This window comes from Falco peregrinus, chromosome 10 (genome assembly GCF_023634155.1).
Source record: "Falco peregrinus isolate bFalPer1 chromosome 10, bFalPer1.pri, whole genome shotgun sequence".
Classification (NCBI taxonomy): Eukaryota; Metazoa; Chordata; class Aves; order Falconiformes; family Falconidae; genus Falco; species Falco peregrinus.
Window position 1 is genome coordinate 22383612 of NC_073730.1, and position 13469 is coordinate 22397080.

General features: G+C 36.9%; 1 protein-coding gene across 2 annotated transcripts in view; it reads right to left on the reverse strand.

Annotated features, from left to right (window-relative positions):
- Positions 1–13469, reverse strand: part of ST6GALNAC3 (ST6 N-acetylgalactosaminide alpha-2,6-sialyltransferase 3) — a 228557-nt gene that overhangs the window by 7972 nt on the left and 207116 nt on the right. For both annotated transcript variants that reach the window (XM_027788328.2, XM_055815663.1), the window contains exon 4: positions 1297–1404. In XM_027788328.2, coding sequence (XP_027644129.1) covers positions 1297–1404 — 108 coding nt within the window. The remainder of the gene's footprint in view (positions 1–1296; positions 1405–13469) is intronic.

The following is a 13469-nucleotide window of genomic DNA, read 5'->3' on the forward strand; positions in this document are numbered from 1 at the left end:
AACTGGTTCTTGAACTGGCTGAACAAGGCACTTAAAAGAATAATACACATTATAAGTAGGTAATGCAGTCAGTACTGCAGCTTTCAGGAAGCCCATCCTTCTCTGTTGCCAACAGACCGAAGTGCTATCATGCTGTTCACTGGTTTTACATCAGGGCTATGCAATGCCAGCCTGACTGAACTCTGTGAGGACAACTTTAGTCCTGTCACCCCTCATCTCAGGGCGTCTACTGTGTTTTCATAAACAAAGAACAGCATATGTTCGTTCCATCTGGATGACTCAATCAGTGAGATTGCAAGTTCTAAAAAATCAGCCTTTAATGTTAAGATACCCTAATTAAACAGCTGTGACTCAAATTCCTTTTCTTTTTTTTTTCTTTTTTTTCTTTTTTTTTTTTTCTCTTTTGTTTAGGGTCTTCCAGTAATGAGTCCCACACTGAAGTAACACAGAATGTGTAGTGAGGGTCTGCACAAAGGCTTTACTCCAGGATCTGAGGACCCACTTGGACTGGTTATATGCAGGACTTGAAACAACCAAGGTACAGAAGAATAGGTTTGCACTAGCATCATACATTGTTTATGACATTTCCTGCTTTTCTGAATGAGAAATAGTTACATTTTATATTTTTCTACCATACACTGCAGATTAAAGCATTTAATTTGGACTTTCAAAAATCGTGTTTAGAGTTATACTTCGGACAATAGGATTAATTCATTGTCACTGTAAGTTCACTAACAGTAGTTGCTTGGAATTTATGTCAGTTTACTGTGATAAAGCTCACAGAACTTGTTTTATTATCTAATTAGAAACCCCTTACCACTCAAAGCAAGCCATATATAACCTAGAAAGTTCCAGTAGGTTGCTCCATCGTGGTGAAATGTAATTTTGAGTAACTACCCTGGGCTAATCAGTTTCTTTCATTTCCAGGTATATTTGGTATTCAGAGAACCTGTATATTTGTATTTCTTCTCTAGATTTGTTTTAACAGTAGAAGTAAGTATATTTTGTCAGAAAAGTATGAACATACCTTGTTTCCAGCTAATTCAGAAATTGCAAAAGAACTTGGATTAAAAAAAGTTCCTTATGACATCTGATGTTAGATTTTTGTAATTTTTTTTATCAACAGCAAATGCCATATTAGGACTAAATATGCAGACAATAGTGTCACATCAACGTAAAACACTGGGAAATGACCTCGTGATCCATTTTTTGAATTTATGATGTTGAAATCAATTGTGAAATTTTGGCAAGACATCAGAGTTGTAGATGCATGAAAATAATTTCCTGTGATCTTACTTGCAGTAGGTGTCATTTATCATCCCATAGACGTGAATTCCATAGCAGGCATCCATAGCCAAAATTAAGGTAAACCAACCCGTACTCAGATACGAACCTGACTGGACTCTGTAAAAATACAACACACACAAAACAAATTGCAATGAGAAATTATCAACATTTTATCAAAGAAATATAAACTATTACCTGGGACAAAAGGCATTAAGCAACTTGACAATCTGTCAAAAACCATACAATTATTTTGAATTATAGATACCCTCTCATTCTTCCCAGCTGGGGGCCTCAAGCTATTGTCCACAGAATAAATACCACATTAAATATCTGAATCAAACAATGTATCTCCCATTAGACAGAAAATAATCTGGTTTTACATCCAAAAGATAGTGATTGGTGAAGTGTGTAAAATGAATTCACCAAAAAGCAAACTACTGGCACAGTTTGTGCTGTGTGCATGTGAGTACGCAGCATCATCTTCTGTGGGAAAAATCTTAATCTGTAGTGGGCTATCTTCAGCTTGAAAATTCACACAGTAAGGAAACTTTTAAGGACATTTTGGCAGAAAACCATCTAATTCAAGGCTTTGAAAACCAAAATTCTGTGCATATCTCTTTACATAAGTCTGTGTTATCATTCCTTAAGATAACATAGCAGAGAGAAAAACACAGGAGGACAGTGCCCAGATTGATAAACTTTCCTCAAATAGCCAGCTGCATTAAATCAGTCCAAAAGTATTACCTATATGAGTGAGAACAAATGACACATGTAAGGATTTGGCTCACACATTGGCTATGTGAGCAAATGCATGCTTTGTTATACAGACCAAATCCTGTTCACTCTACTAATGCAAGTGTTACCAGTGGGGGACTAGGAGTCAACAGAGCTACCCATGTAATCTGGACAAGCAAGACTTACTGCTTTAAAGCCTCCTAAGTAATAAGACCAGACCTAGCCCTCACTACTTACAAACTGGTTGAAGTCCAGCTTTGTGCATGTATTGGTTTCAGTTTGGCTGAAACCAATGAAAATAATGACTTTAAAATTAAAAATAACGTGTCCAATTTTGAAAGAAAGATATCACAAAAGTAATAAAACCATCTTAATAGAGCCTCAACTTTAGCTCAGTTTGAGAGAGTCAGGTGTGAAGGAGAGGAGGGGATAATTTAGCTTTATGCCACATATTTTAGCTCTTAGCTTTTGGGTACAGCAGGGAGCAGTTTGTTCTCCATCATAAGTTAAATTAGCCTACGTTTTGCACACAATTATGTTTTGCTGCAAAAGAACTCCCAAGTAGGCCTATGTGTGAATCAGTTATCCTCATCACCAAAATCTTCTTAAACATTTTCATCTTAGGGTAGGAATAAAGCTTTCATGTGGGAAAAAACAAATCGTACAGCAACATATCCAGCCTATAACCCCCAAATTTGCTACGAGACAGAACCAACCCCAGGTGTTTCTTCTTCGTTCAGAGCGAGAACATACTCCTGCCTCCTAGGTAAATCTGCCAATCAGTGGCTTTTGGCTCAGATTCTGCGTTACTTCCTTGTTCTTTCTTGTTGAAGTTTGACTAAATACTATGCTAATTAAGATGATGGGTGAAAAAGTAGTTGTACAACCTTTATAATGACATTTACCTGACATATACAGGACTGAGATTCAAATTCCTTCTCTGATGAATACTTTTTATTTTGGATAGGAGAAAAGCTCCAAGATCTTTACATTCCTAAAGAAACTCCAGTACACTTCAGTTTAAACAAATCTCTCTTTTTTTTTTTTTTTCCAGTGAAAAACAATTACTTCAACTCTCAGAGAGTTTTATTGTACTCAAGAACACTGAAAGTAGTTTGAACTACATCATCTTTTCCTTGCCCGTGTCTATCATCTTTCATGGGTTAGCTGGTGTGAACTTCTATGCCTATCTTTCCTTTTCCTTGGAGAAACTCCTAGTTATCTGTTTAGCTGCTTTTGTAAAGGACCATTCTGGAAACAATAAATAAAGAGTTCACTTAACACCGAAGAATAACAAGTGGGAGCAAAAGGCAGAGTGTCAAATACTTGTGTTTCATTAGGTGGACACCAACTATAATTGTGCTTCTTTACTTGACACCTTTATGGCCATGAAACTGTACACCTGTTCATCTGACCCGTTAGGATCGTTTCTTCAAACAGAATGTTCTGCTACTGTCTAGCAAAGAGAATTCCCAATCTGATTCATGTTATTTCAGAGTAACATTCTGCGATGATAAAAAGCTGCACTGCTTCTAACTTGCTTTCTGCTCTTGCACCAGAAGAACACTAGCCTTGAGCTTTAAAAGCCATTTAGAATCATAATAACCATTTATAAGAACACTATGAAGATCAGGACCCTTCCGATAATGAAGGTTTATTGGAGAGTACTATATTGACAGTAGCATCTGAAATTTGTTATACTCAGGAGGAAAAAGGAATTTAAAAAAAAGAATTAATCAATATTTCATGTCTTGTTTTAATACCATTGGACCTTAGTCCTCTCATCTATATACTACACTGGCAGGATAAATAAAAACAGCAGACTGAGTTCCCAGATACCTTCCCTGGGAGATGAAGTACATGACAGAATACAGATTATATACTTTAAAACAAAGCACTTACATTCTTCCCATTTTTTCCTCTGAAGATACGTAAGAATACAAGGGAATATACTTAAACTGTAGGGATTCTGGATGATTTGGTAACACCTTAGAACTCAATCTGATACTGTAAACATACTTTCAACATTCTAATGAAAGCAGTATTAGAAATGTGAAAACAATTTTAGCTGTCCCTAAAAAGTCATAAATCTCTGAATACGTTTTAAAATATCATCCCATAAAACTGTAGAGCAAAGCAATGTCTCGGCCCTTGTTATTATGCTAACACTGTGCACTCAATTTCGTTCTCTACAGGAGAGTTTTACATGTTTTTTGGCCAAGGCTTTTTTGAGACAGAGTTCTTGTTGCTGCAATTGCATTCAAATTTCAAATTTTACACACTGAAAAGAATCCTCCCTTTATGTGTAGCATAAGACTGTGTTACTAAACAAATCTGAGTAAAGGAGGACATTAATGCCAAAATAGGGAAAACAGGGGTTTGTTAAACATCATCCCTAGAACTGCTATAGGCAAATCTATTGCAATATACATGTGTGCAGCAAATCCAGAATTGTTCCTTATGGCTCCCAGTGACTTTTCCTGATACTCTAAAATTAATGGGGCACCAGATCTAGGCAGGAAACAACTCAGGAGAAAATAATGCAGTATTTATCAAAAAATGCATTTAAAAAGATGGTTTTGCTTTCAAACCATGATTAACAGCTGGATGCAGCAATAAAAAGGCAATGCTCACAAAAAAGTTACTTTGTTTATCTTGAAAATGTAAGCTTATTTTGCATACTTCCTACATTATTAGGATACTTAAAGCAATGTTAGTTATTGGGATATAATTCCTTCTGCTAAATACCATCCAACGTTTCAGAAAATTACGTAGGCATACACAACACTAAACACATGAAAAGACCAATGGAATCAATTAAGATGCTTGAAACAAAGTGCATGCTTGCCTGTCTTCCTCTTAGTGAAGGTTTAAGTGCTTAAAATGTCATTATTTAATCTCAGAATATAAAAATAAGCTCCAAGATTAATAGTTATTTGCAACTTGTAAGTCTCAGACCACAGAATTTGCATTTTCAGTAATGCTTTCCATAAACTCCAGTAGAAAGAACTGACTACAGTTTCTCACACCACCTTAAAAAGGAGACTTGCCTTATATATTTTAGAACAAAATAGTAAAAAACACATTTAGGATTTTTAGAATTATGATGTGTGATACCTAAAGCCTTAATTAAAACTTAGTTAAAGATAAAAGCAATTAGACAAGGTTCTTTAGCCCTAACTTTCCAATATACTACAAAACCTGTAAGAAATTGATATAAAGAAGATGGAATAGAAAGTGCCCCATAAAAATATTAGCAACTCAATTTCATCTTCTTTGACATCTCTAACCATGTTTTGATAATACCTAAATGAAGGAAAAACCTCTCATTGGGAAAAACAGGAGCATAAAATATTTTCTTAATGATCAAGGGCAGGTAAGTTCAAATTGGGTAAAAGTCTTGTTGTCACTTGAGTTCTGATTTTACCATAGAATTCCAGGAAGTTCTTTTCTTTTTTCAATTGCTCCAGTATTTTTTATGTGCACAATCAATTCTGGCTCTGTGGTTCAATGGGCTGTAATTTCCAGCGGGGACTTTAGTGGTAAAAAAACAAAAACGAAAAAAAAAAAAAAAATTAAGGCGGAAATGATCCATAGACAAGCAATTTCATGTCAATCTGATTGCAGAACAGAATTTAGAAGCCTATTTTTTAATTATTTACTGGGAGAAATTAAAGAGCACAGAAGGTCAATTAAGAGTGTTAATTAAGATGAAAAATGAAGAAATTTAGGACTTCAAGAAGCTATTAAGTAACAAAGAGCTTGCCAAAAGCATTAACTAGACACTTTTCCTTTTTTGCTTCATTTCAAAATATTGCAGTAAAATAAAATTCAACAATGACAGATTGAAATGACAAGATTCTCCAGGCCAATTAAGTGACAAAAAAAATTATCTTTTCATAAAGGCTGTTTATAGACTCTAATCCTCAGATGACCCTCCTACCAAACTACTGAATCAGCAGCAGCTTGATTTGCAGCAGCTCATCAAGCGCCTTGATTAATAAATAAGTATAAATAAGGGTATTGGTCTAAACAAACTAAGAGACCTGTAATCCACAGAGTGGAGACTTCATAATGTGAAATGTCCTTCCAACATGGTAAAAGATTTGTCAAAGTGATTCAAAATGAATAGAAATATTTTCAAGAAAGGTGTCAAGATTAGCTTAGATTGTGTTCAGGTAGACATGTCTCTGGTACTTATTTGTATCAACAGTGCATCAAGATACTGTTAATCTTTTGGGAGGGGGTCAGTACACTCTGGTTTTGCCTGTCTCTCTGCCACTTGTCCTGTGTCAGCCTTGTCTGTGGCTGACCCTTGGGAATGAGGGAAGAAGGTGTGTGTCCCCTCTGCACTCCTTTGTTAAAGGCAATCAGCTCTTTTCCTCTTGGGTCTCTGTAGGGTTTTGCATTTCTGAATAATGGTATGTTTCCTAACAACTAAAAATATGGAAAAATCATCTACAAGCACAAACAGGTGATCCATTACTTAATTCTATACTAACCAAATTAATGGTACCATTGTACCTGAGATTTCTCTTTTTTTCCTGAGGAAGCATCTCTGAATATAGCTGCTGAACAACTCTTCTTTGCCAAATTAAACACACACATTCCCCAAGTCACAGGTTTGGTCTATGTCTTCCTCTTCATATCAAAAGCAGATTTGTAAATGACAGATCAGAATAGGCTGACAGAAAAATGCCCCCACCTCTGAGAGAATGGCAAGGCTCATTTTCCTAGCACATCTCCTTTGAGGACCACATATATTGCTCATGCCAGGAAGCTGTTTTCTTGAGGGGAAAAAAGGAAGTACATTCAGTACAAGAGAAGAGTAAGTAAAGTTCACCAAGGAAATGGTGAAGAGTAATAGCACTATCCTAGATTTAATTCTGTTTTCTGTAAGACTCGGTGCTTTGCTGCTAATAATTTAATTATAAACCTTCTGCAGAAAAAATAGCACAAGAAAAGCGATGAAGACACAAGCACAGAGAATTTATTTCACCTGGTAAAAATGGTTGCTATCTCTGCGTTACAAAAATACCTGTTAGGCAGTTGTTTATCATAATTATTCATTCTTTTGTACGTGTATGTGTGCACGCCTGTGCTTGCCTTGCATTCCATAATGATGCAGGACATCTATTAATAAACACCCATGCCCCTCCAGCAGTGAGCAGACTGTCTCACACATTCAAAAGCCCACACCATGCTTCAGGTCATTCTGAAATGTGAAACATTTATATATGGACAGATGTTTTATTACCCACCATGTACAGTTTTATGCAAAGATTAAACAAGCGGAATGCATTGTGAACAGCACAGACCACATTCCAGATTCAGATAGTGGCTGTGCCCAGCAAGTTGTACCTGGGAACGGAGAAGTGATGCATTTCTGCTAGCCCAGACTCTTGGTAGATCATCCTTACTGTGTATTCTGAAAATAAACTGCAGTCAGGTGGTGTATTGTCCAATTAATCTCCAGAAATATAGGTTTTCTATCTGTATTACTACTGCATCAGCGGAACACAGAGGCTAAGAGTCCATTTCAGCTGAACTTGCTACAAACCTGCAGTAAAGGCTACTCCTAGGTCACAAACTAGCCTATGAGAATGTCCCTTCATGATCTGATTTAAAAAGAGATATAACAATTCATAAATCCTATGTCAAAATGGCCTTGAGAAAAAGACAGAACACTTCTGAACGATCACCAAAGGGAACAGAGAAATGATAGCTTTGTATTCAACAGCATCTAATTTTAAAAAAACACACTCATAAGTATTCAACTTACTATTTACAATTTTTGGCAAGACAGGCAAAACCAATATTAGAAATAAGAATCTGTTACTGCAATTACTAAAACCCATGTGGCATCTGCTTGGGTAGGTAATTTATGCATATAGTTCCAATCTTTGTGTTGTGTACATATTTTTTTTTTTATTTCTTTCCTCTCTTTCTCTGCTCTTTTCAATATATGCATGGAAACCTGAAACAAAGTGTGTGTGGGGGGGGAGAGCAGCTTAGAGAAATTGACTTCTGCTGCCCAGCGTTCTGTAGTTGCCTTATTTCTGATTCCTTGACCTGACTTTGATGCATCTCAGCTCAGTCATGAACTCAGGGAACTCAGGCAACAAGAGAAGGAAGTTATTTCATCCAGTCAGAGAGGGCTCCTTCAGACGCCTGTGCTGCTGAGCTCAGAGAAGAAAAGGAGAATTCCTGTTTATCAAGAATAATCATAGAGGTCCAGCTTGTTGCAGAGCACATGGAAAAGAAACAAGACTAAAAAACTGTAATTGTAAACCCTGCCTTCCAGCCAATATAAGTATGTATGTATGTATGTATTATTCTGAGGAGATTCTCGTGCAGGAAAATCTGTGCTAATCTTTTCAAGTTGAATGGCATCCCCTGTAGAGAACAAAAGCTGCTAGCTAAATTTCCTACAGCTATTGGGCTTCTGCAGCTCACATCTACTCTTCATATACAAATTGTGCTCTGTGCAAACAGACAAGTAAATCCCAATCCCAATCTTTTTTTCTTTCCCACTCTCTTCCCTAATCCTCCTGTTCCCAGAAATACGTATTGTCTTGATTTCTCTTGAATCAAGAATTCTTTATTTCCCTTTCTTCAGTACAAACTGTGGTCTGAGGCATCACCCATGCTATTGCATGCGCTCAAGTTATTAGTAAAAGATGCCTTTTATAAGTGCCCTAGTTGCAGTTGCCACCTGGGATCTGAAGTCAAGCAGTTTATGCATGATTACCAATAACCTTGACCCACTGGGGGTGTATTGTGAAGAAAGAGATGTGTATGGCTTCAGACATCTCCATTTGCACTTGGATTTCATTGATGAGCGAAGGGATGTTTAAATCAGAAGAGGATCCACAGAGTTGTCGACCATTACAACCATGTGATTATATTTGAAATGAAAGGAAACTAAATTCACATAAGTAGATTTGAGGGCTCAGCTGTTGGCATCTTATACAGCCATTTTTCTCTTCAAAAATCACCTGAGCAGAATTAACTCCACCCTTAGGAAGACTGACCTTGTCAGGAAATGCAACTCTTCTGGTCTATGCCAGCATAGCACTTGCTCCACAGTACAACTACGTATGCTTGCAGTGGCTGAAGCAAACAGGAGGTAATGACAAATCTGCTTTCCCTGGGCAGCATTCAAGCCTGCAGGTTAATTGTGACACCGTGGTGTACTCCTGTCCCACCATTCTCCATTTTCCTTTGTCCTATGCTAGGTCAAAGACTTACTGCAATCCCTGATGGCTGTGACAAAGTTGAGTGACAGCTGAAACCTTAACCCAGGTTTCATGATTTGTGCCATGGGTCTCTGTAGGGTGGCTTTATGGGCTCTTCTCTTCACCAGTAGCTGCATCCAGTTTGCCGAGCACTGGTTCAACATATTCCCACAGTGTAAAAGGGAGTACAGAAGGATTTAGATTTTAATCCTTTGTAACCAAAAATTAATCAAAACTCAGAATTGATGCCAAGTAGAAGAAAAAAAGACAACAGTGACTTTTTCCTGCATCTACATTTAAATCAATACTTGCTGTCTTGGGTCTGCACAATTTTCTCCAGAGAGGAAGTAAACTAAACAGAGCTGCAGCTAACCCATGATCCCCGAAGAAATTTAATTAAGCAGGCTTTCCCACCCTTTTCTTTTGGTATTAAACTGCACTTCCTACTCCTAGCTGCATATTTTAGTGAAATCTATTGTGGGTGAATACAGAAGAAATTTCTTGATTAGCTCTTACCTTGTCAAGGCAAGGTACTGAAGAGAGTTCACCTAACTTTGGCTGAAAGCAGCTTAAATTTTTCATGAAAACATATATATTTTTTTTTAATGTTTAAAGCGAAAAAATATGAGACAACTTTCTAAAAGTGCACATTGTATGTCTGTGATTTTGGGATGGGAGCAGAGGCTTTTATAAAGGTATTTTGTTTTGCTGCTATGGTGAAAATGAAAGAACAGCCAGCAGGAGATTGTATCCTGACTGTTCACTTGAGTGGGGACAACACTGGACCAGATACTCAGCTGGCAGAAACCACACTAACGTACATGAGCTGATACCCTTTTAAATTTTCTAAAATGGGCAGTCATTGTGTTAATTCAATCACTACCTCTGATGCTAACATGGAAGGGAAGGCAATGTTACAGTTTTTCTCCCTACATTTCACATTTATTAGAGAACTTTGCTTTTCACTAGGATGGATGTTCATCCAAAACCAGCTTATGGAAGGCCAGCTGTAAAAGTAGTGGGAAGCTGCATTTCTGAAAGGCAAATAGCAAATATTCACCGATAAAAGAGAACCCAAACCCCACACATAAGGCCTTCATTGGTGCATATCCCTCTGTCAACAACTTGTCTCCTCCCCAGCAGTGGTATTCATAACAGTGTTTCCAGGTATTTTAAAATTAATTCCTAATTTGCTGCTAAATTACCCACTGATTATTTACATTAGTAGCACTGCAAATCCTTTTTGTGCAAGGCACTATACAGTCACATGTGACAGTCCTTGACCCAAAGAGTTTAACTGTCAAATAATCAAGAGAAACAGATTATTTGGAGAACATACATATCCTTATCCCTAGTTCTCACAGGGAATGATGCTTACTGAGATTTCTTCTTTTACATTTAAGGCATGTATATAAGTAGTGATTTAATATACACGCAAAAGTCTCTCCACCAAGCATACCAGGTAGAGTGGAATGAAAATAAATTCAACACCTACTAGTACTGTTCCATAGAAACTTTCTACAATACTGCATTGTGTTACAAAGCCACATTCTCTGAAATTGAATGCGGAGCCACAGTGCTCTTGTCTACACTGCTTATTTGCACAAACCAAAAGTTCATTTTAGATTATGGAACATCAATATTTTTACCAAAAATGAAATCTTAAATCCAGACAGATTATTCTGAAGTGGAAAAAAAGGAGGTAAAAATAGACCTTGTGTGGGTCTGAATTTTAATTCAAACGCAAGAGGCCATAATGTAACCCATCAGTCAAGCTTTGAAGATGAACTGCTAATTACCACAGCTGTTGCCTTCTCTTTTACTACTGTAACTTTCTCCAGATTAACTTTTCCCTGAAGTAAAAAAGGAACAAAATATTTATCTTTCCTTTTCTTTTCTTTTTTTCTATTTTTACATAAAATTTAATGCAACACACACATATATAGGTATTATATTACTGTTTAGTATCAATATTAGGGTCTCACTTTCTCTATTCCATCCAAATGTCTCTAGTCTTTCACTGCTTTCTTAATCAACTCACCTCTGTCTAACTATGTAGAAAGAAGCAAATAATCTCAACCTCTGAGCTGTTGAAACTTTCCCTACCTTCTCCATTGCTCTGTTTACATAGTAGCTGGCTTTCTGATGGGCACCTCTTGATGTACATTGTGGACAGAAGAAGCTGAGGTCTAATTAAAGTCCCACTTGAAATAGAGGGTCTCAGATCCTCAGGACATGCAACATTAGCTTTTGTCTTTCCCCTTCTGTTCAGCAAGATGCAACTACATGCAGCAGGGTCTTCTGAAGGCCAGATACCTGCAGCCACTGACATAAATATTTACATTGAAGGCAGCATCTTGATTGCGGACAGATATATTCAGCAAAACAGGCAAAGAACGGTGCATTTTTTTTCTCTTAGATCACAGCCTTTAGAAAAAAGCACGGTACAGTGAACAATTTAGAAAAGTAGAAGACAGCCACAGAGAAGCTCGTAGGAAGAGGAATTATTGGATCACAGTAGATTCCCTTCTAGCCCACTGCAGTTTCTTCAACACTGGACAATTTCAGAGTATTTTCTTCCCATAGTCATTGAATAGACTGCAGGAGGGTAATTGCACAAATGGAAGCTGGGAGAAAAATCTCCATACTTATTGGAATGGGAATGAAATGTTCTAAAAGATTTTTTATCTCTTCCTTCATATCAACTGAAGTAGCAAATTAGTGAATTTTCCCAGCCTTTCACAATATAGCTTCCTGAGAACAGCAAACCCAGTATTGTCAGACTAACCATCTAGCTGGCTCACTGTCACTGTAAGCTAACCCCTAGTTATCAAATAAGGTGAAGAATTCAATTAGCCCCAGGGATTTGATATTTTCAGTGAACCGAAGTTATTAGAACACATTCATGAAGCAGGACTGTGGTCCTTTCCTTTGTAAATAAATTCTCTGATTTCTCCTCAACATATTATATTGCTCTTAGTCATCATCTTTTCAGTGATTCCCAGTATTAGCTAGTTAAGACTTGGATATGTTGCCAATGAAACTCTTCAGGCAAGCAGCTCTTTAGAAGGCCACACAGCTGACAGCATACTGTCAGAGGCGGCTGTTGCTGCTCCTGAGGCATCAATGTTCAGAACATCACAGTTAACTGAATTCTTATCTGTAAGATTTGCTTAACAAACATTAAAACAAGCTAATTCATTACAACTAGAAACTACAGCCCACTTGTTACAATGCAGATGACTCAAGACTGCATCTTTTTGGCACCAAATTGTAAAATTTAAAACTGCCAAAAATCTTTCATGTAGTTACATTACAGAGAACCTCAGGTAACATTAGTAGCTACATTACTGGAAAGAATATCAGATTAAAAATTAAGACTTCCATCACACATGACAACACATCCGAGATAGCGTCACAATTAGCTTTACAAAACACCACCATTCTTTATGAGGCTTTTTCTTTGCATCTTCATGCTACTTGTCTGATAAGTCCTTGCCAACAAAGACATTATACTAATTACAATTAGTTATACCAAGTGTAGGACAACTGAAATGATTTATTGATTTTTCCTCACAAAATAAAACTTATTTTGCATTCCAAATATGCAGTAGAGAAAAATAAAACAGAAGCCCCAGATGGCATGTTTACTCCAGACATATATGAATGTGAATATACTTATAGAGACACTCAATCCATTTAAAACTTTAATCTTACCATAGCTGTTTGGAAAAATCACTGCAGAGCAGTTTTTATGCAATTAAATTCCTTGTCCCCTGAGCAGAGACATTTAAGGTACAAAGCCAAGAGCTGAGTTGTTTTCAAAAAAACTTTAAACTAAAAGGATCTTCCAACAACAGCAGAAAGAAAGAAAAAAAACATCCAGGCCAACAAGTAAAAATACGCACATTTGTCATGCAATATTAATGTGGCACTATATTTGCATTTGATGTAATCTATTATCTACATGAAATCTGAAGAGATGAAAGAATATGAAGCTGTGTTACATGTCTTTCTGTATTAAATATCAGTCTGTGGTAACTACCACTTGTATCTAGTCATGGAAATAATGAAGGAATCTTTTTGCTTTGGTTCTTTGGGAACTTATTCTAAACATGTCTACAAGACCTTCCTTTGTCCTCCATTCTGTAACACCATGATTGCTCCTCAAATCATACTGAGAATTTGCTCATCTTGTGGATATCCCCA